This window comes from Onthophagus taurus, chromosome 7 (assembly GCF_036711975.1).
Source record: "Onthophagus taurus isolate NC chromosome 7, IU_Otau_3.0, whole genome shotgun sequence".
In the NCBI taxonomy this organism is placed as follows: domain Eukaryota; kingdom Metazoa; phylum Arthropoda; class Insecta; order Coleoptera; family Scarabaeidae; genus Onthophagus; species Onthophagus taurus.
Window position 1 is genome coordinate 12,100,781 of NC_091972.1, and position 22,762 is coordinate 12,123,542.

Consider the following 22,762-nt stretch of genomic DNA (forward strand, 5'->3'; position numbering starts at 1 on the left):
AGTATCTCTATCTCTATCTCAAGTACCTCTATCACTGCCTCAAGTATCTCTATCTGAAGTACCTCTACCTCAAGTACTCTAATAAATGTTTCAATATTTTATTTAGGATGGACTTGAATGGAAATCCTCTACTCTCCGCTCAAGTTCGACCTTTTAATATATTTTGTTTCCGTGCCTTTTAACCCCTTGTCTAATTACTATATTATTTCAAAATATTAATAAAAGATAAAGCTTGTTTGCAATTAAAGACCAATAATTTTAGGTTTAATAACTAGTTTTAAATAATAATTATAGATATGTAAAGCAAATAAACTAAAATAAACTCGGCCTGCGACGTAAAGCCCGCCTTTACCATCTTTTTCCGTAGAAACTGGTGGAAACAACCTGTCAGTTATCTCGGGATTTAACCAAGTACTTAACTTAAAACCAGATAGAACAACTCTTAAAATTGTTCAAAGTATTGAAAAAATTTCTCTAAAAATTAATATTTTTTTTTAATGAAAATAAACTGGTAGAAACAACCAGTTTTTACGGAAAACCTATAATGTTTTCATACAATAAAATTTTATTTATTAATTAAAAAAGAAATATTAAACAATTTTTATTATTAGTACAAGAAAATATAAGAGGGGGAATATAAATCAAAAATAGTGCTGCCATCTCTTAATCATATCCATTATTATTATAAAATCCACCAGCGCCCCCATAGCGGACAAATCCAAAAATAACACTTTAGGCGTTACCAATTTTTACGTAGCGGTTAGCAGTCTGGTATAAAATAGTCAATGCTAATAGCCTACAGAAAGATATTTCTCTGATAACTCAATATCATCTAATATCTAGAATTCTAATACCTTCTTATTTTCAACTCCATAGAGTCTTAAATCGTCTAAAACTTTCCAGATTTTACTGCGTATGTGTGACATATACTACAATTTGAAAATTTTTAGTATTCATCCCTAAAACTTAATTTTAGCCGAATCGCATAAACGCTATAGGAAGAGATGTAACCTTAGTTATTGAATTATGCTTAGAAATATTTAAAAATTACTGCACGTTATCAATTTTATTTACAATTATGATATAGATATATCAAAGAATTAATATTAAATATTCAAATTATGGTAGGCAACCAAATTAACATCTAATAACAAAATCGGCAAAAAATCTAATAGTTAAAGTTATTTATACTTTTAAAAGTTTAAAACAGACTATTTTATAAGATATTTATGTTTAAGATGCTTAAAACATTTTCTTATGAATAAAATGTACTAATTCTTTTTTGAGTAAATTTTCATCTCTCTTTGTTACAAGTAATTTATATAAAGCTATCCTTTTCTAAATCTTCCCAATGACTAGTATATACCGAACTTTAAAATGCGTCTATGAACATAATTTGACGTTGACAGTTGTCAAAAAGACCGATAAAAATATGCAGATTTGAAGGAGAAAAAAGAGTTTCAAGTTATTTTAACTATTTATACGTATTCAAAAATGAAACTGAAGATAATTTTCGCTTTTTTTGGTGCTGCATGCATTCTAAGTATTTTCGCGTTGCTATTGTTGTCCAAAAAATTATCTGTTGCTGATGAATACATGGCTGAACAAGATTTTAAGGCGGTATGTTACTTTTTTTTATCATTAGTGAATTATTAATTTATATTTTTTTACTTAGAACGAATGGGTCCGAATAAACGACCACCAAGAAATTAATATTGCAACTCCAATTCGTCCAAAACCGCCAATTCCACGGAAAAAACATCATAACTCATCTATATCACACATGATTTACCCATTAACATGTCCAATATTAGTTGATTACATTCCTCAATCAACAATTCAAATGTTGGATGTTTATAATGATTTAAAATTTGACAATCCTGATGGAGGTGTATGGAAACAAGGTTGGAAAATTGAAGTTGATGATAAAATGTGGAATGCTCATCATAAATTAAAAGTGTTTGTCGTTCCACATTCGCATAATGATCCTGGCTGGGTAAAAACGTTTGATGAGTATTATGAAACGGAAACAAAGCACATTTTGGATAATATGGTTGATAAGTTACAAGAGGATTCTAGGAGGAAATTTATTTGGGCAGAAATATCATTTTTTGCAATGTGGTGGAGTGAATTGGACCAAGAATCAAGAAGGATTGTGAAAAGGTAATTAAAAAAAAATTGGTGTCTCATGTAGCCGGTTTGTTAGAACCTTAAAAAGTTACGTGAGACACTCTGTATATCCTTATATTATATCCTCAAAATATTTCTTTCAGTTTATTACATAAAGGACAATTAGAAATTGTAACAGGAGGATGGGTGATGAATGATGAAGCAAATTCCCATTGGATAGCAACATTACACCAATTAACAGAGGGTCATTTGTGGTTAAAAAAGAATTTAAATTACACCCCCTTAAATGGTTGGGCAATTGATCCCTTTGGGATGAGTCCAACACAAGCTGTCTTTTTAAAAGAGATGGGGTTAAAAAATATGTTAATCCAACGAGTACATTATTCAATTAAAAAAGAATTATCAAGTAAAAAACAACTAGAATTTTTTTGGAGGCAATTATGGGATGGAAATGGTGTTACAGATATGTTCACTCATATGATGCCATTTTATTCTTACGATATCCCACACACATGTGGCCCAGATCCAAAAATATGTTGTCAATTTGATTTCAAACGTTTACCTGGATTTGGGTTACATTGTCCGTGGAAAGTACCCCCAGAAGAAATTAATGATCGAAATGTTGAGGAAAAAGCAATTAAGTTATTAGATCAATATCGAAAAAAATCGACTTTGTATAAAACAAACGTTTTATTAATACCTTTAGGTGATGATTTTCGATACACACAAAGAAATGAGTGGGATGTTCAATTTAAAAATTATCAACACCTTTTTGATTATATTAATTCTAAAGTTCATTTAAATGCTCACGTTAAATTCGGAACTTTAAACGATTATTTTAATGGTTTACATGAAGAGAATGATGATTCAATTTTTCCAAGTTTATCTGGCGACTTTTTCACTTACGCAGATCGTGATGATCATTATTGGAGTGGATATTATACATCGAGGCCACTTTATAAACGTTTAGATCGAGTTTTAATAGGTTATATTAAAGCAGCAGAAACTTTATCTTTCATTGCGATGTTAAAAAATAAATTGATTAACTATGATTTTGTTGAAAACTATTTAACGAATTCTCGGCAATCTCTAGGATTATTTCAACATCACGATGGCATAACTGGAACCGCGAAAGATTACGTAATGGAAGATTATGGAATAAGAATGCTGGAGGCGATTCAAAATTGTCAAATGATTTTACAAATTTGCACAAAAATTTTGTTATCCAAAGAAAATATTGACAATTTAAATACTCAATTAACTTATTTTAATATTGATGATATAAGAACATCTCTTGAAAATCTTCCTGAACAATATACAATTACAATAGGAAAAGAATTAAGAACAAAAAGGATTGTTTTATATAACTCATTAACTTTTTCAAGAAAAGAAATTGTTACATTTATCGTTTCAACGCCATATATTCAATTAACTAATCATAGAAATGAAATCGTCGAATGTCAAATTTCACCAATTTTTGAATATTCATCAACGATTTCAACAACAAAATATTTAATATCATTTAGCGTCGAAATACCGCCTATATCACTTCTTGGCTACACCATAACCGTAGTTGATCAAATTAATGTTCCCCCAGAAACAAATTTTGCTAAAATTACTTTATTAAATTCAAATCTTGATGATGACGAAGAAAATAACATCTTTGGAAAAATCGAGTCGATAAAAAATTCAAGAGAATTTACGATTAAAAATGAACAAATTTTAGCAAGTTTTAACAATTTAGGTTTATTAAAAGCGATTAAAGTTAAAGAAAAAACGTATCCCGTTCATTTGGATTTCGCATCATATGGGGCGATTAAAAGACCAGAAAGGAGTGGAGCATACTTATTTTTACCTGATAAGGAAGCAGTTCCTATAAAAGTTGAGGCAACGTTAATAAGAATTGTTGAAGGTCCTATTTTGTCTTCAGTGAGAGTTCAAGTTCCGTTTGTTGATCATGCTGTGTACTTGTTTAATTCTGAAGGTAATAACAAAAATTAATTTCTTTTCTGTGACGGGAACAACGTTTGATTTTTTATCTCTGTTGACAGTTGACAGGTAACAAAATGTCACTTTTTATGAAATTACTGCGGACAACGTTATCTGGCTGATAAGTTAGTTTGTTCTGTATTACAATGTACGGATATTTTTGTCGGTGAGATTATCGGCAGGATAACTTATCGGGTACTCAGCGGTGCCGATAAGACAGTTATCCGCCAGATATATATGGTTACCAAGGTTTTTATATACCGAGAATTTCATATAACTCGTAATATATGAATGCAGTAACCATAATTACGAAACTGCTATACATTTGCACTGTCCCACATAAAATGCAACATAGCTTAATAGTACAGGCATTGGGTAGTTTTGCAAAGAAACAGTTTTGCTTGGAAAAAGGTTAAGAGTAAGTAGGTACGTCCTGGTTTCTATGGAAATATATGTATTTTTGTATATTGCATCTTAAGTGACATTCGTCGTAAAAACTTTGTATGGTTACTGCATAGGTTAACCTATAATATTAACCGTTAATTCTATACTTACGTTGTGTCAGTTGTGTGCAGTTGTGTGTCATGAAAAATTGTTTTAAACAATAGCCTGCCTAAGTATGACGTCATAGAGGTGGGCGGAGCTTATACTGACTCCAAACAATTTCGTTGCTAACCACAGTTGCTAAGATAAATCGCCAAAAAAAGTCATTTGAAATGTCATCACTTAGTTTATTTTATTTTAACACTAATGCAAAATTGCATATGGTGATTTACCGTTAGCAACACAGTTAGCAACAAAAATGTTGGGAGTCAGTATAAGCTCCGCCCATCTGTGTGACGTCAAGGCTTAGGTTGTCTATTGTTATTGTCAAAATTATTAAAATTTAAAAGAAAGACGTTAGCGTTACGAACCTACGGCACAAATTACTAGATATGGGGAAAAAGTGCTACCAATCGACTTTTATTTTACCGATAGCAATCCTATCGACAAAAACAGTTTGTACAGCAGCGAATATCTTTATCCTCCCGATAAGGTTATCGGACCGGATAGTTATCAGGTAGATTTACTTTTTTCTCGGATATACAGGTTGTGTCAAATGTCTGGAATATAGCCAATAACTCCGCTATTTGTGGTTTTAAATAGAAATGTTTCAAATAAAAAATTCTTTGTTATTGTGGCGCATTTTTGATTATACTTGCTTGTTTACATTGTTCTTTGTTTCATGTTTAGCGTGTTATTTCGGCGCCTACTTTCTTTGTAATTAGCTGATTTAAGACTTTCAAAAAACGCTTTTTTTCTCGTTTTTTTTCTTATACAACCATATGATTTGATATGTTCATCGCATAGAGGGACGTATCCTCTATCAAAGTATGCAAAAAAAAATATATGCATCCCATTTAAAATAACAATGTTGGTTGCCATAGCAACGAAACAAAAAACAATAAGGATCTTGGAAACTATAAGGAATTAATAAGGATCTTGTATTTGAAACATTTTTCTTTAAAACCACAAATGGCGAAGTTATTGGCTGTACTCCAGACATTTGACACACCTGTATACAGGTGTCTTACGTAACTGGTTCGTTAAACCTTTTTATATTCCACTATTTGTAGAGGTTTGAAATTTTGGTAACATAGGTTGTTCATTCGAAACTTTCGATCTAAGATAGTTTCAAGATGGCCGCCACTTCCGGTCTACCGGAAGTAGACCATAACTTCGTTATTTTAAATGAAATTGTACACCTTTCATTACACCCCATTTATTACACCTTTTAATTATATGCGAAAAAATAAGTTAATTTTGATAAAAGTTATTGGTACCTAGCATTTTTCGTTTTCGAATTACTTTTGAATTTAAGTTTTTTTTTGGCAAATTACACTATGCTTTTTAAAACCCCATATCTCAGCCAATGTTGATTCAAAAATGTTCTAAATTGGCACGATTACTCTTCAGATGTTGTCAAATAGATTGTCATTTGTTGTATTAAAGTATCTTATACAGGTGGTCAAAAATTGAATTACTGTTTCTCCTTATTCAATGGTAAGAAAGTCGAAAATTTTAAATGGAACTCCCCATATTTTTTTAGCCTACCTGAAAGGGAATTTAATTCTCTAGAAATCATTTAAACACATGCCTATGAGACGGAATTCCAGAAATTGTTTGGTTTTTTATTAGAAGGCCATGGAATTTTTTCGATATTTAAAATTTATTTTGTATTGATTGCGAATGTAATAAACTTTTGGACAGGACGTGTCGAACATTTAATGTTGATGCACCTGGTCGCAAATCGGGTGTTATTTCAGCACTGCCACACATTCAAACACTTTATTAGCTTTATATAGGGTGATTTACATAAGAACCGAACAGGAACACGTAGAGGGCAATAAATTGAGATGATTTAACGCAACTTACCTCTATACCAAGTAGTATTCCTCAAGAACCTAGTTATAGACCTTCAAAGTTCGGTCTTAAAGTTTTAAAACATTCAATATCTTCGTGGTACAGTAAACTAGAATTATTATTAATTGGTAGCAAGTTGAGATTAATTGAGGCATTTCAAAGAATTGATTATTCCTCTAAATTTTGATACACTTTTTTAACCTTTTGGCGAATTTAATGTTATTACCTCATTTTATGTGGAATTTAATTCTAAAAGTTTTCTTATTCTTGTTACTTTTTAAAAAACCTTGTCGTTTTCATAAAAAAAACGAATAATTAAAGGCACGTATTTCATGAATGTGATTCACCTGTATTGTAATAATATGTTTTTTCAATATTAAATCGTCGTTTTTCCCGTCACAGAAAAAAATAGTGTATTATACACGGGAAAAATATTAGATTTTAGCTAATACTTTTTTCCCTTGTTTAATAAACAACTATTTTTGTTAATCTAAATGTAAAATTAATTTTTAGGTGCTGATGGTATTGGTTTAGAAATCCACAACACTGTTAACATAAAATCAACGAACAATTTCGAGTTGGCAATGAGATTATCAACAAACATTAAAAACGGGGATGATTTCTTTACTGATCTTAACGGACATGAAGTAAGAATTTAAACGTGATCAAAATAAGGTTATTTTTATTTACTCAATTTATAGATTATTAGAAGAAAACGTTTTAAAAAGCTCCCACTTCAAGCGAATTATTACCCAGTTCCAACAACATTATTTATAGAAGATAAATATTCAAGGTTAACTCTTTTATCATCAACCCCACTTGGTGGATCATCTCTTAAAGAAGGAATGATTGAAGTGATGTTGGATAGGAGATTAAATCAAGATGATAATTTAGGTCTTGGGCAAGGTGTTTTAGATAATCGAGTGATTCGACAAACGTTTCGAATCGTTTTAGAGCCAATTAATAATCCGAATTGTCAAACGACTATTGATGGACATCCATCAGGTTTTCGTACTTTAGCTTCTTACGTTGCTCTAGAAACCTTATTAAATCCTTTAATTCGAATGTTAAAATTTGATGATATTGATGATTTGGAGTCAAATCAACATTTTAGTTATATCCCAGAAAATCAAAATGACATTTTAAATCAATTTGTTGGGTTTGGTGTTGATATTTCCGTTCCAATTGTTCGGACGGGATTAAAAGATGTTGGATATGTTGACTTGGTCGGTTTGGTTTTACACAGAACGATGCTTGATTTGTGTTATAGTAATGGGGTTCAATTAGAACGTTTTCCTTTAAGTAATGGTACAATTCGATTACAAAATTTGTTCCCAATCGATGAATACAAACAAATTGAAAAAACAACTTTGTCGTTTATGAAAAGATTAGGTGAATTTAGAAAAAGTGGTGAGATTGAATTGTGTCCGATGGAAACGCAAGCGTTTTTATTGGAAAGTTGAGTAAAGTATGGGTGATATTTGAATTTTTTTTATTGTTAAATAAAAAAAATTGATGTAAATAGCTAAATTTTATAATTTTTTGTTACTATTATCTTTACGAGCGGCTATGTGCATTAAATATAAGTAGGTTTTTAAAATAATATTCCTAAGCTTAGAATCACAGACTGGTTTTTAGCAAAAATTAATAAAATTAAATTTATCAAATATTTTTATTCACTTTTTATTACAATCATATTTTTTAATAAAGATATCAAAACTATTGTTGATTTGTCGCTGTGGTACTTTTGGAATCAGTAGTAGATAGAGATTCTTTAACTTCATCCAAAGCTTCACCTTCTCTTGTATAAGAAGGGTCAAACATATGCCCTTCGGGATTTTCTTTAAATAAATATTCCGCTAAGAAATCAACAGGATCGTATGGCTTCAATTTGGCTAATTCCATTAATCCTCTTGTTAACGTCGGGAAAACAAATTTTACTAAATAATTTCTTAACGGTTCACATTGAGCTACAATCAATCTTTCTTCTTCTAATTGTATTTTTTCCATGGAACTCGTCCACTCCTCCATTTTATTCTGATACTCTTCATACGCATGTTGCTCGACCAATTCTTTCTTTAATCTTTCTTCTTCCTCTTTCAGTTGCCTTTCTTTTTCAACACATTCATTTATTAATATTTCTTCTTGCAATGTTGGTTCGAATTTAATCGGCGGACCGAGTTTTGCTAAAATTTCCGTCGGAATCGGTTCAACTTCCCCCTCTAAGTTTAATTCCGGTTCTTTCATCGCGTCAACAACTAACGGATGAATTTCGATTTCATCAAAATAATTTAACATTGTGTTATCCTCGGTGTTATTAGCGTGAAAATCAGTTAATCTTCTTAACATCCCCTCTTCGGTGTAATGGGTATCTTGAATATCTCTTTCAGGAAGTTGCATTATTCGATTACAAAGAAATTCATCAGTTGCGTAAAGGGTTATCACAAAATCGGGGAGAATTGTGGGTTTTGGTCCACCTCCACCACCACCTTCTTCATCCTCTTCTTCTGCTTCTTCTTCTTCACCACCACCACCATCTCCACCACCCCCACCAAATAATGATTTGGTCTAAAAGAAATATTTTATTAATTTTGAAGGTAATAAAGGGTCTTCCAACAAGAGGATAAAATAAAACAGCCAGTGATATTAAATTTTACAAGTAAAAATTGTGAAGTTATGAGAAATGGATCGAGATACGCTTACAACGTATTGAAATAATGAAAATTCACTTTGAAAGAATTTCGCTGAGATAGCTCGTAATGTTTGTACTGCTTCTGATCATCATCTTCCATTAATCCATTAAAATATTGTCGGCGTAGCTTAGTATGTATGAAAACCCAGATTTGTCCATTTCAAGATGTCCAAAGGAATTGGATTTATCAATTTTTTACATTAATTTTACAGAAAGATCTTGTCCAAAGTCAGCACATTCACTGATTGGGTGCTCGCAATGCACGAACACAATCACAATTTTGTGAACAAAATTATTCTGAGTATTGAGGCCCATTTTCATCTGCTTGGTTATGTCAACAAGCAAAATTGACAGATTTCTTCTTCTTCCTGAGCCTGTATTCATACACTGTTAGACATTGAGGACATGGTGATGGAACGAGCATTCCATCGCTCTTTGGGTTGCACTAAGTTGTTCTGCAATTTTCCTTGTCAAGGCCAAGATTTTAGGCTTCTCAGAATTTCTTTCTTTTTCAGTCTAAAACTGAGTATTATTAATGCAGCCCTTGATAGTTGTATCTTTCGCTTTCTTTACCAATGTCAATAGTGTGACCAAAATATATGTGTACTGACTTACATGTTCTAAGGAGTCATTTTGCCATTGACTCATTATTCTGGTTTTATGCAAATTCATATTTAAACCAATTTTCTTTGAGTGTTCGTTTAGATCTTGCATTATTCCAGTTCCTCTATGTCTGAACTGACCAGTACCAAATCGTCTGCATTTCAAGCGTGCACCACCCACATTCAGAATCATATTTTCCCAATCCAATTACTTAAATACATTTTCCAAAGCCAAGGTGAACTTGGGCGACATAGAGTCAAGCCTTTACCATGAGGAATTTTCTCTGTTTTTGTGTCCTCATCTATATTTTTGATGATGGCGGTGTATCGTAATCTATTCTAGCATTTTCTAATGCTGCCAGAAATGAGCAGGCCTCAATACTATCAAAGGCTTTGTGATAATCGATGAATGCCAATTATAAAAGGACATTTTATTCTGTAATTTTTTCTATTAGTGCGATAGTACTGAAACCTTTTCGGAAACTGGCCTTCTCAACTTGTTCAGCATTTCTGAAGTTATAGAATCCTCATCAGGAGCTTTGGGGAAATTGGCAAATTGAGGGCTCCGAACATCCAAGACAACTGGTCGAGAAAGCACTTTATCAACAACGAATAACAATTTGACCTTATTTTTTTGAAAATGATGCTGATTGATTTTTTTGCCCGAAATTGATGCTATGGATATAAACGACGTTTATTTTTAGCAGGATATGCCACACTGCTTGTGTAACGATTACTCTATTGCGTGACAAATTTCCTGGACAAACTTCTTGAAATCGAGACATCAATTGGCCATCGAGATAGTGCGATTTAACACCATTGGACGTCTTTCGTTGGGGCTATCTTAAAGATCTACGCCAACGCTCCAACAATGATTCAAGTGCTCAAGGACAACATAAGAGTTATTATATTAATTTAAAATAAAACCTCTACTTGGAAGACCCTATATAACAAAAAAAAATACTTGTTCCATAGTTTTTGGAAATCCATCCAAAACATAACCTTGATTTGAACATCTATTTGATTTTAATTGTGCTTTAACAAGACCAATTAACATATCATCTGGTAACCTTCCATTTTCAGTTCCATTTAAAGCAGTTTCAATTTCACGTATTTGATCTTGAATTGCTTCAAGATCAACCTCTTCACCTTCCTCCTCTTCTTGTTCTTCTCCGGCGTCTTCGGCGTCTTCATCTCCGCCTTCCCCCCCGCCTTTGGCAGCCGCCTCTTCTTCTTTCTTTTTTATTCTCTCTTTTTCATCGGTGATTTTATCTCTCTGCAAATTATAAGTTTTGCTCGAATTCGGTCTAAACTTTAAATTAAATTACCAGATCTTTGAGAGTCATATCAATGACTTTTTTTGCAGTTAAATGAACTACGTTGTATTTTTCTGATAATTTTTCAGCTAAAGTTGTTTTTCCAACGGCCGGTGGTCCATGAATCAAGATTTTAATTGGAACTAATTTGCGCGATGTTTTATACTCGTTTACAATCGCAGCCATATTTTCGGCTAAATTCATTTCGTTTTTCCATTCTAATTCCATATCTTCGGCTATGAAACCTGGCTCCATAGTTAAATTAACTGTAAATTTATCGAACATATCTTGCTAAAAAAGATTGTTTAAAAAGCGTACAAAAACTGAAATCAAATGAAACCGTAAAATCTGCGTATAAAAACGCATCTTCTTTAGGGATTTCTTTAACTTTTCCAGTGCCCATAGTTTGAGATAAAGCTTTTATAATTTGTTTTAATGTACAAGGAGTTTGTTCAACTGCTAAAATAAATTGTTTTTTTGGTATCAGTTCAATAATACCATGTACTATTCTAAAAAGATAATGTAAATGTTTTGTAAAATTTTAAGATTAAAAATAATAACTTTGAAAGATCTGCAATATGAATAAGTGGGATACGATTATTGCCGGGTAAAAGGATCGGCATATATTCTTCATTATAAAAAGCTAATTTAAAGAAAAAACTTAAATCTTCTTCTTGTTCTCCGTAAATCACTCCACAACAAATAACATAAGTTTTTAATTTAGCTGGAAACTAAAAAAAATTAAAATAGTTATATTTATAAAAACAATGTGAAAATCCAACTTTTCTTCCTTGAAGTACTACTTCTCGCTCACAACCTATATGCTCTAAATAATTCGGATGTGGTTTCCGTTTTTTAAAATCACTCTCATTAAATGGCGTTTCCGGATCCTCCGGATCAATGGGTTTTGTGTTGCCCCAAGTCATAACGGTTGATATTAGCACAAAAACTCTTAATTCTGAGTAAGCTTTAAAGGTTTTTGGGCCAATATCTTCAACTTTTTCGATTTCATCAACAATTTCTAAGAAAAAAAGTAAACGTGTGCTTTTATAATCAAAATTTTAATCTTACTTTGTAAAGTTTCAAGAGCTTTCGGTATTTCGTTTCCATTTTCTCCTATATTGTATATAATAGTTCTACATCTCATAATTTCTGTATAAAAGTCTTCATTATTTTCCTCAATTGTATATAAAATATCTTCAGTTTTTTTATGAAAAGGAACCTGTAAAGTTCCGATAATTTCGTATTTATCTCCTGTTACCAATTCAGGGAGCTCTTTTGGTGCGACAATTTCTTGTTCTTCGGCACCCCCACCACCACCTTCCTCACCTTCGCCTTCGCCACCTGGCGCAGCAATCTTTCCAGCAACTTGATCAGTTAGAAACTGGTAAGTATATTTGAAATTAAAAATAAGGTAATTAAAAAAATTGCGTTTTTACCGAAGCTATGTGTTTTGCATTGTAAGTATCCACCAGATTCATGAAAACTCGATGCCTAATAACTCCTTCCGAAAGTGGAGGAGATTTGTCGGTGAACAATGGATCACCATCATATTTTGATTTTAGTTCAGTGCAAATATCTGAAAGTGCTTCTGTATCTGTTGTTGTCATTTTAATGAAGTTTATTGATTTATGTGAAGTTGATGTTTTTTAAATAAATAAATAACAAATAAATGTAAATAAAGATTCAAAGATTATTAGGATATTCTTTATTAAGTTTTTTAAGTGTAAGAAATCTATAAACACCACTTTTCACGTATATCCACAAAAATTGATGGTGTTGTTATCATTAAACTATAAATTATGAAAAATAGCAACCCATCCACGTATCTAGTTTCATTTACAGCAAATATTGGGTTCGGTTGGAAATGGGTTATTTTTTGGTTGTGTTGCTTTAAGGTTATCTTGCTTTGATATTAAATTAATTTGTAGGTAAGTTGCTAAAAGATTGGATTCTTTTAGTCTTTATCATTAAGTTACTTTATGACTCTGTTGGCTTGGTTTGGACTTGTTTTAGCTAATGAATGAGTTCTTTTTGAATTGGGTTAGCTGAATTTAGGTTAGTTTCTTCTCAGTTTACGTTAGATTGGGCAAAAGTTCGCTTGGCTTGGTTTGTGGCTCGGTTGGGTTCAAATCAACTCAAGTCCACTAGAAGTCCAGTTTGGATTAACTTCTTGATTGATTACATTGCTTTAGGTTTAGAATGACTGGTTTTGGGTTTGACTTGGTTTTTAATTGGAATACTTGCGGTTAGGTTGGCTTTTGAAGTTGGATTGTTTGTAAAAAGCTTCAATTGCAATGGAATCAGTTAAGTTATTTTGAAGTCGCATTCTTTTGATGTTGGATCAGCTTCGAGTTGAGTTACTTTGTGGGTTTGAGTTGGTGTTGCTTTAGGCCTGAGTAGCAAGCTTTGGGGTTGACTTGCTTGAGATACTGGTACAATGAGTTTGTTTGGGTTGGGTTGAATTGCTGTGAGTATAAGTTGTTTTAAGATTTGCTTTCTTTGTTGCTGAGTTACTTTGCTCAGCTGCTTTGAAATTGTATTGCTTTGTGGTTAAATTCCTTTGGGGTTGAGTTATTACGATTGAAGTAGCATTGGGTTATTTGAAGATGGAATTCGATTGCATTAGTTTTGGCTTGGCCTACTTTGAATTTGTGTTGGTTTGCTTTGGAATAGGTTACTTCGTAGTTCAGTTGCTTTGTTCTTGTATTGCTTTGAAGCTAAATTACTTTCTGGTTACTGCTTTAGGATTGAGTACCATTGGATTAGGATTGCTTTAGTTTTGGCTACTCGTTTTGGAGACAACTACAAAAAAAGTGAGAAAACCAACTATAAAGGAACCAGAATTTGGTTGTGGAGAGGCTACTGTACTTAGACTGATAAAAGTCCTACCAAAACAAACTAGTAACTCATTTACAGGAAAAAGATATGGATGTACGGGAACTATCAAATAAAATAGAATTGTAAAGTGTCCTATAATGCATTCAAAAGTGGTGGAAAAGAAAGACAGGTTTCTGTGACTATTGTACAGATGTTGCCAATAACTAACCGTTACAAGCTGGCATGATAATAGAATGATTCTGATGGTCAAAACTTATGATTCTACGCTTCCAGATTGTTGAGTGGAAAGGTGGATATCAAAACAGAAAAAATATTGCCAGTTGCACAACCTCATGTAGTAACTCAATACAATAAATTAGTGATGGAACGGATAGTCATTTTGCGAAAAGCCGGATATTCGGTTATCCGGCATTGTACATTGTCACATTATTGCGATATTTGAATAAAAATGAAATTAATAAGAAAGCTGATCCAAGATACAAAATGAACTTTTTTGATGCTGATTTAACTAACGAAGCAACTTTAAAAAGAGGATACTTTAATTAATAATTGGCGATATTTCCATAAGAATCCTTCAAGAAATAAATTTTATAGCGAATTTTGAAAATTATCGATGAAAATTGGAACATCGAAAATTTTATCAAAACTTCAATTGTTTTCTCAAAAACTAAAAGTTACTTTTCAAAACGTGTTGGTTCATTGGAAAGAGGACACTCTTGTTAACACTTTGGGAAATTTTCATAATCATATTCCAAGAAGTGGATTTTATACGAATTTTTAAAACTTAATCGGCGAAAATTGCAAAATTCGAAAAAATTGTCGATTATTTCAAAAATTTATTTCTCAAGAACTGAAAGTGATTTTTCAAAACGGCTTTTTGCATTAAAATGAGGATATTTTAATTAATAATCGAAAGTGATAACAGCGACAGTTCTGTTAGTAATGAATATGATGATGAATTACAAGCGAAGAGAAGGAAACTAGACGAAACTGCAAGAGATTTTATACAGGGTTTTATACATTCCTGTGAATGGTGGAGTACTAAGTAATAGGTTTTTAATACCCGGCCTATTCGGCCATTTTTTAAAATGCGGCCGGATACCGGATAGTTACCAAATATCCAGCTTCTGCATGAATCCTGTTTTGTTCACTTCCACATAAGATAATGGAGTATAATAGTATAATTCTAATACATTTATTATTTAAAGTATATGGTCCTGTTCATGTCCATTGTTTCATTAATGGAACATTTACGAAAAAATAGTATTTTCTTAAAAATAATTCTTGAAGTCAGTTCCAAAGGATAAAAACTGCATCAAAATTACACTGGAAACACAAAAATTAAAAAAAAAAATTTGGGCATAAACGGGTTAATTTAATTTCCATTTTACTCACTTTGCCAATACATAAAAAGTAAAGTCAAATTATTGCAAGATTACAAATCTCTCACGTAAATTTTTCTAAATACCTACTTTCTTTATAACTAAGAGTAATAAATATAATCAATTTTAAATAAAAATCATGTATATTAAACGAATTAACTTTATTCACATATTTATTTTGTATTTGTATACTCCAATTTTTCCAATACACTTTGAGGATTATCAACCCAACAAGGATACTCTTTATTTGTTAAATACACCTTGGACGTTTTACAAGTGTTACAAGTCCATTTAACTTTTCTTTTTGTTACCTTGACTTTGCAAGTTTTCCTTGGAATTAAAATAATTTTGCATAATTTGCAGATTGTTCTTTTAATTTTTGGTTCACTAAAACAAATTTTTAATTAAATCCACATAAGGAATACAAATTTTGGAATCTTACATTCTTAAAACAGTTTTTTTTGAAATAGTTATCATCAAATTTGTACAATGCCTTGAAAACGATTTTGAATTATCGTTTTGTTCAACTCCAAAAAGATTACTAATTTGATACAAATAATTCATACGTTCGAAGTTTTCTTTGCCGGCGCAATTAGGTTTATTTTGAGATTTCTTAATACTTCCCATTTAGTTTTTTTTTGAATTTAAATGGTCTAAGTAAATAGAAGAATCCGGTAGTTTTAGTTAACCTAAAAAAACTTTTCTGAAACGGTTGACAAAGATATTAGTATTAATGTTTTTATGTGAATCAGTATCTAAATATAGTTTATATTATTTTTATGAAATGGATTTTTCTTGGTTAGAACCTTACCCAGATTTACAAAAACAATGTAAACTCTTCCAAATGGTGGAATTGCTCCATCCAAAAGAATTCAAGTACAAACCTTTAGGAGTTCTCATCCAAGATGGACCTCAATGTGGAATCGTCGCTTTAGCTTTATTAACAGCAAACCCAACCAAAGAAACCGTCAATTTAATCTATCAAGAAGCTGTCCGACGAAAATTTTCCATTAATGGTGAAATGTTCAGTTGTTATAACATGTGTGAACTTGCAAATCAATTCACTACCTATAGAACACAAGTTTTTGAAGGAACTTTAAATAGTGGTTATATAAAACATTTCCTATTCGATGGAGGTTGTTTATTAGTGCCTTATGATGTTGATAAAAATGATGAGCCTTGTTTAAATAATGGAACCAAAGCTCATTGGGCTGTAATATCAGGTATAATTGAAACTGAGGACGATTGTTATGTTTTAGCTAAACAGGGAAAATCAAAAAGAATCGGAATATGGAAATTAAAAGATTTGAGTGATAGTAACGGACAATTAAATATGTTTTCACCTGTGAGGTGCAATTCAGATTTGGCGTATATTTTACCTGATGGTGGAGTTAAAGCGGGTTTATGCAATAAATGTGTTTTATTATTTCAAAAATGAAATAATACTTTTTTTCATATTTTAAGTTAATTTAGAGGTTATATTTATTTTTTAAACGTTATCACATATTTAAAAAGTATTTATTTTTTGGATTCTTATGCTACAATATACAATCCTGGTTTAGATTAGTTTTACTGTAAAAAAATGAGAAAATAAACGAGATTGATTTTTTTTAAGGTTATGTTGCGTGATTTTGAGGTTATATCCACATACGTTTCCCGTCAAATCTAAATTCACCACATTCCTCAGAAAATCCACGTTTCCAAACCACTTAAATTACTTGTAATAACAATTATTAACTTACCAAAATCATGTATTATCTTAAAATTTGTTTTGCTTTACTTTTATTTACAACCAAAGTGAACAATGTTTTCGGTTTTGATTCCGATCAATTGGAAGTATTCGATGTTGTTGAAGAAGTAAAAGTGAATTTTTATGAAGCGTTCAACATTACACAAGCAAGTCACCACATAAATGTTTACATAAATTAACTTATTTATAACTTTCCAGAATGCATCTCTATCGGATATTAAAAGCGCTTTTCGGAGACAATCGTTGTTACTTCATCCAGATAAAAACCCCGGGGTGGACACTTCAGAACAATTTAGACACGTCGTAGCAATATATGATGTATTAAAAGACACGAATAAAAGAAAATATTACGATGAAGTCCTCGTTAATGGACTGCCAAATTGGAAATCCGCTGTTTATTATTATCGTTACGTCCGTAAAATGGGTTTATTAGAAACGTCGATTATATTATTTATTATTATTACAATCGGGCAGTACTTAGTAGCATGGGGAGCTTACTTTGAAAAAAAATTAACTTTAGATCAAGTAAAAGGAAAAAAGCAAAAAAAAATAGTTGCAACAATCGAAATTCCAAAACCATCATTTTTAGATACCTTACCATTTCAAATCCCAAAATGGACCATTTATTTCATTACATCAATTCCAAGCTTTATAACATACTTATATTCATATTTTAAACAAAAAGCGATAGAAAAAGTTGAAGAAATCATCCAAAAAGACGAACAACCCGAGGAAACCATAGTTTTAGAATCAAAAACAATCAGAAGAAGAAAACCGGGTTTTAAAATCCCAGAAGGGCCCAATTTTGAAACGACAACTAATTATTCATCGTCCGATAATATCGCTAACACCGATTCTCAACCTCCACCAATTTCCGGTGGATTATGGACTGATGACGATTTAGAACAATTAATATCGCTCGTTAAAAAATATCCAGGCGGAACTTCTAATCGTTGGGAATTAATTTCCGAAGCTTTAAATCGATCGGTACCAGAAGTGACTTATATGGCAAATAAAATGAAAAATAACGCGTATAGATTACCTAATCAACAAGAAGAAGAACCGAGCGAGCCCATTAAAGTGAAGCAAAAAACGAAAGGCGGGAAATTAGGCGTGGAACAATCACAAAATAATTGGAGTCAGATTCAACAGAAAGCACTCGAAGATGCCTTAGTTAAGTTTCCGAAAGGTTGTTTGGAGCGTTGGGATCGAATCTCGGAAAACGTTCCGGATAAAACTAGGGAGGAGTGTATGTTGAGGTATAAAAGTTTAGTTGAAGCTGTTAAAAATAAGGATAATCTTAAAGAATTTAGTTGAAAAGAGAAAAAATATTTTTTATTTATACTTTAAAAAAATAAATTTAATTAAAAAAATCACTTCTTCTTCTTCTTCTACTTTCTAGTAGGGATGTATCCCTGTTTGGACTTTACTCCACTGATGAGAAGACCCAGCTCTGTGCCCATCTCTTGGGCAGTCGTCCTTATGGTCTTTATATTCTGGCCAATCTCCTCTCATCCATTCTTTCCACATTCTTCTTCCACCATTTCTTTCTTACTTTTGTCTATTTTACTACATCCTGTATGTTACATCTTTCTCTGATAGAGGTGTTGGTCTGCCTATTTTGTAGTGTCACATTCGACATAGATCTCAAGAGTCTTCTTTGTTTTTGCTGACGTCTCAGTATCATATAAAGAGATAATGTTACAATGAACAGATAATTGATCCCAACAAAAAAAAGAAAAGACAAGCAAACAAAATTAAAAAAAAGTGTCACTCGACTAAATTACCTGCACGCATTAGTCTGTATATCGGGAAATTTAGACCTATATTCGTGTTAGCGCGATTCGGCATAAAGATACTACAAACCCGCGCACATATATTCAGTTGAGCTAAGACATCCGATGCAACCAGCACACCCGACGTCACATCCAGCACAAACCCAGCAGACAGTACTCTTCTTCAATCCTCAAGACTCTGGAGGGAGGCCATAACGTCGTAGTAGATGTACATAGTTCTCCTCTAGGTGAATAATAGCCACAATCGAGATAGTGGATAAACCTAACAAATTTTCTTTGAACTTTCTGGATGGTGGAAATGTGCTTCAAATAAGACGGGGTCCACACTATGCAGCAATATTCAAGTTTGCTACGCACTAACGTAAAATAAAGATCTATTATTGTTTTTAAATCAGTCAACTCCAAACTATTTCTTGTGATAAACCCTGGCGTTCTAAGGGTGGCTACACACGTAACTGCAAACTTGACAAGTATGCATGATCAATCTTTTTGTACAAGTATGCTTTAGCGTTTATAGGATAATTTTTCACAAACATTTTGCTTGTACAATCCGCTTGATGATTTCTCCCTACGTGTAAGGATTTTTAATAATTATGCCGGTCACGTGGATATATCTTTAATTCACTCAGTAAATTAATATGGAAGTAGGTTTTTCTCTTCAATAACCACTCTTTATACCATATATCACGTTTTTTTTTCCGCGTTTTCCTCTTATGGACAAGGCAAAAAGCAGCCAGTGCGAGCGCATCGTCGTCCGAGCTCGACATAGTCCCAGCGCAAACTGGTGCTTGTTCAAGCATACTTGTATCGTGTGGTATCGAAGGAAAATTGTACATGCTTGTACAAAAAGATTGATCATGCATACTTGTCAAGTTTGCAATTACGTGTGTAGCCAACTTAAGGACACCAGCCGATGTTCTGTCGATATGTTCATTAAAGGAAAAACCACCATCAAACCACACTACAAGATCTTTGATTGAGATACGTGACAGGTGATCCACTACAAGCACATAATCAAAAAGTATGATGTTATGTTTCTGACTGTATGTCATTACCTGGCATGTGGTATTTAATGTTAATTTGTTCCCAGAATACCAGAAATAAAGTCTGTCATAAAGTAATTCACAATGCTGCTTACAACCAACAGGAGCTGCAACAACAGGAGTGAATTCGTATTGAAAATCGTAGGTAAAATCATTTATATAGATGTTGAACAGCAAAGGGTCTAGTATGGATCCCTGGGGTACGCCACTAATAACATGTATTTGCCTTGACTTCATACCACTTAACTCAACGTATTGTCTGCGATCGGATACATAAGATACTAGAAGTACAAGCATAACCAACCATAAGGATAACAAACCATGCTCCAAGCAATCAAAAGCTCGTGAAAAGTCAGTATATATTACATCCACCTGCCCTCGACAATCTAGTGCATTCGATACGTACTGAGTAAAACAGAGTAGGTTGGTGGTTGTGGATTTGCAAAACCCAGGTTGCTGGTCAGATATACGGGTAAAATTCGACTATGCGTGTCACAATTTGATCGAAAAGCTTGAACAAATTATTTATATTGGATATAGGCCGATAATTACACGGCAAACTCTGCTCAACTTTCAGATCTTCGGGAATTCAGCATTCTTGATTATTAAAATAAAATATGCTGCAGAGGCTGTAATAATGCAGGAGCGTAGTCTTTCACTACATATGCGGGGATACCATCTGGACCTGTTGTAGTTTTTGTCATAAATTTTTTAAAAGTTTCCAAAATCTCATCATGACTCACCTCAGAGATGCCTAAAGAGACACCATCCCAGTCATTGCCAACATTAACATTGACATCTGGAGCCGGAAGATGCATACTTTCAAAATGATCGGCGAACATATCAACTATAGTCGTTAGATCAGAAAAAAAATCACCATCTCGTTTGAGAATATTTGGTGAGACAGTACTGTTTTTGGTGTCATTCTTCATGTTCTGTTCCGAGGACCTTACATATTCCTGGTCATCCTTTCGCATATGTGTTTTACAGTCCCGGCGGAGACGAACATACATTGCTCGATAAAAGGAGTAATTGGTTCGTATAGACAATTTATGGTAGTGTTTCTTTAGGTTATGCATTCGCTTTAGATTAGTTGAGTACCATAGAGGATATATAGACTTCATGTGTTTTCCGAGGGTTTTTGGCATATACGCATATGTTAGTATGGGTCGTACCATGGCTTTATATATATTTTTTTACACGTATATATTTGTTCCGCCATATAGTATCCCTTAGACAGCATGCCACTTGTGTCGCTCTTGTAACTTGTGCTTCTGCTTCCTTATATACATCTCGATGCTTTGTAATTTCTACACCTAGATATTTAACATGCATAACTTATTCTATTATAGAGTCTTCAACTTGTAGTTTGCAGCGTCTTGGTTCTTTGGATATTACCATACATTTTGTAATTTCCGTTGAAATTTTCATATTATATTGCTTAGCTGCTATGTTGAAATGATAAACCAGTCTTTGTAGGTCATCTTCGTTAAGATTTTGGGTCCCTATCTTGTATCTTAGTTTAGATCTGATGGCTTCTATTATACGGTTCATTAGTAAGTTGATCACGAACGGACTTAGTGAATCCCCCTGTCTTGCTCCTTCGTTCACACGTAATTCTTCGCTTATGCCTTGGGTAGTCCTTATTTTTGTAGTATTGTTGGTGTCTATATCATCTATTATGTCTATTATTTGTGCTGGTACATTTTCATTTTCTAATATATTAATAACGTCCTGTTTCTTTAAAGGCTTTAGGCAAGTCTTTGGCCAAGTCGACCAAACAGAAAAAGGCGGGATTATTAAATTCTATTGATTTTTCTATAATCTGCTTAATAATAAAGATTGCATCCGTTGTGCCTCTATTCTTCCAGAATCCCTGCTGCTCTTCTGCTATTTCGAGTGTTCTTTTCAGATATTCATTACTATTGAATACTATTGTATTATCATACAATTTCCATACTATCAAAATCATACTATTTTGTAAATAGTACTTTTCCACTGTTGGGGCACCCTGCCTGTTATTATGATTTTGTTAATAAGTGTGAATAGTCGATCTTGAAGTACCTGTCAATCGTGCTTTAACATTTCATTCGTAATTAAATCACCAATTTGTTCCGAGAATATTTTGACGTCGGTATCATTTCTACTTCAATTTCTCGGTCTTATTTGAGATGGTATTTACTCATACTGTTCTTTAAAATATTTCAGCCATTCTTTTTTGCTGATATGGTTGAGGTGGACATACTCATTGATGCTTTTCTTTTGATACTGTAGCATTTTCTATATCCGTTTTTGTACACGATATAGATCAAACTCCATATCCTTTGTGAACTTTTCCCAATATATCAATATATCAAAAATCTCTAAATTTTGCTTAAAGATAGTAAAATCTACATACCGGGAACAGGTGTACAACTTGACGGTCCGTTCGTGACGTCACGCATGGGTAAGCAACTATTATTTCACAAAACCAAGAACTAGAAAGTTTTGGATTTTGTTCTGCGTCTTTAGACAGGTTTTTATTTTCTCGTTTTGTGCACATAACATTTCACAAACATTAATGTTTATTAAAATCGTTATTGGATTTTGTTGGAATAACAACGTGTTATTTGGGTTGCGTCATTTTCTAATTTATTATGATTTATACAAAAAAATCTAGAATATTTTAGAACCCAGATATTCTTTAATATTAATCTAGAATTATCCATCAAAACAATTTCACAAAAGTCTTAATTTTTGCATTAATTTTATCTTTACTTAAAAATACACGTTGATTAAAAAATTATTTATTTATGATTATTTTTATTATTCTTTACAT

General features: G+C 32.4%; 4 protein-coding genes and 1 long non-coding RNA gene across 5 annotated transcripts; 3 read left to right on the forward strand and 2 right to left on the reverse strand.

Annotated features, from left to right (window-relative positions):
- The first annotated feature begins 1,385 nt into the window (after positions 1-1,385).
- On the forward strand, positions 1,386-8,191 carry LOC111420892 (alpha-mannosidase 2). The gene is made up of 5 exons (XM_023053942.2): positions 1,386-1,620; positions 1,676-2,163; positions 2,274-4,114; positions 7,036-7,169; positions 7,224-8,191. The coding sequence occupies exons 1-5, from the start codon at positions 1,495-1,497 to the stop codon at positions 7,983-7,985; spliced, it is 3,351 nt and encodes a 1,116-aa protein (XP_022909710.2). The 5' UTR covers positions 1,386-1,494; the 3' UTR covers positions 7,986-8,191.
- LOC111420893 (adenylate kinase 7-like) lies at positions 8,176-12,790 on the reverse strand. Its single transcript, XM_023053943.2, has 8 exons — positions 12,572-12,790; positions 12,204-12,516; positions 11,915-12,153; positions 11,694-11,863; positions 11,473-11,641; positions 11,145-11,423; positions 10,781-11,092; positions 8,176-9,090 (listed from the first exon to the last, which is right to left on the reverse strand). The coding sequence occupies exons 1-8, from the start codon at positions 12,740-12,742 to the stop codon at positions 8,242-8,244; spliced, it is 2,502 nt and encodes an 833-aa protein (XP_022909711.1). The 5' UTR covers positions 12,743-12,790; the 3' UTR covers positions 8,176-8,241.
- A 30-nt stretch (positions 12,791-12,820) lies between these two features.
- On the forward strand, positions 12,821-16,974 carry LOC111420919 (actin maturation protease). The gene has a single exon (XM_023053985.2). It carries the CDS (start codon positions 16,089-16,091, stop codon positions 16,791-16,793), a length of 705 nt encoding a protein of 234 aa, XP_022909753.1. The 5' UTR covers positions 12,821-16,088; the 3' UTR covers positions 16,794-16,974.
- A 38-nt stretch (positions 16,975-17,012) lies between these two features.
- On the forward strand, positions 17,013-18,481 carry LOC111420918 (uncharacterized protein F54F2.9). The gene is made up of 2 exons (XM_023053984.2): positions 17,013-17,251; positions 17,304-18,481. The coding sequence occupies exons 1-2, from the start codon at positions 17,105-17,107 to the stop codon at positions 18,420-18,422; spliced, it is 1,266 nt and encodes a 421-aa protein (XP_022909752.2). The 5' UTR covers positions 17,013-17,104; the 3' UTR covers positions 18,423-18,481.
- LOC139430744 (uncharacterized) lies at positions 18,414-22,523 on the reverse strand. Its single transcript, XR_011641126.1, has 2 exons — positions 20,688-22,523; positions 18,414-20,629 (listed from the first exon to the last, which is right to left on the reverse strand). It is a non-coding gene; the product is annotated as an uncharacterized lncRNA (long non-coding RNA).
- Positions 22,524-22,762: the final 239 nt, after the last annotated feature.

Excerpts from the sequence above, each read along its gene's own strand:
- LOC111420892 (XM_023053942.2), top strand. The coding sequence starts at position 1,495 with ATGAAACTGAAGATAATTTTCGCTTTTTTTGGTGCTGCATGCATTCTA. Across the intron at positions 1,621-1,675 it reads CTGAACAAGATTTTAAGGCG|AACGAATGGGTCCGAATAAA; the intron begins GTATGTTACTTT and ends TTTTTTACTTAG. Across the intron at positions 2,164-2,273 it reads TCAAGAAGGATTGTGAAAAG|TTTATTACATAAAGGACAAT; the intron begins GTAATTAAAAAA and ends TATTTCTTTCAG.
- LOC111420893 (XM_023053943.2), bottom strand. The coding sequence starts at position 12,742 with ATGACAACAACAGATACAGAAGCACTTTCAGATATTTGCACTGAACTA. Across the intron at positions 11,864-11,914 it reads TAGTACTTCAAGGAAGAAAA|TTTCCAGCTAAATTAAAAAC; the intron begins GTTGGATTTTCA and ends AATTTTTTTTAG. Across the intron at positions 9,091-10,780 it reads TTCCAAAAACTATGGAACAA|ACCAAATCATTATTTGGTGG; the intron begins GTATTTTTTTTT and ends TATTTCTTTTAG.
- LOC111420918 (XM_023053984.2), top strand. The coding sequence starts at position 17,105 with ATGTATTATCTTAAAATTTGTTTTGCTTTACTTTTATTTACAACCAAA. Across the intron at positions 17,252-17,303 it reads AAGCGTTCAACATTACACAA|AATGCATCTCTATCGGATAT; the intron begins GCAAGTCACCAC and ends ATAACTTTCCAG.
- LOC111420919 (XM_023053985.2), top strand. The coding sequence starts at position 16,089 with ATGTTTTTATGTGAATCAGTATCTAAATATAGTTTATATTATTTTTAT.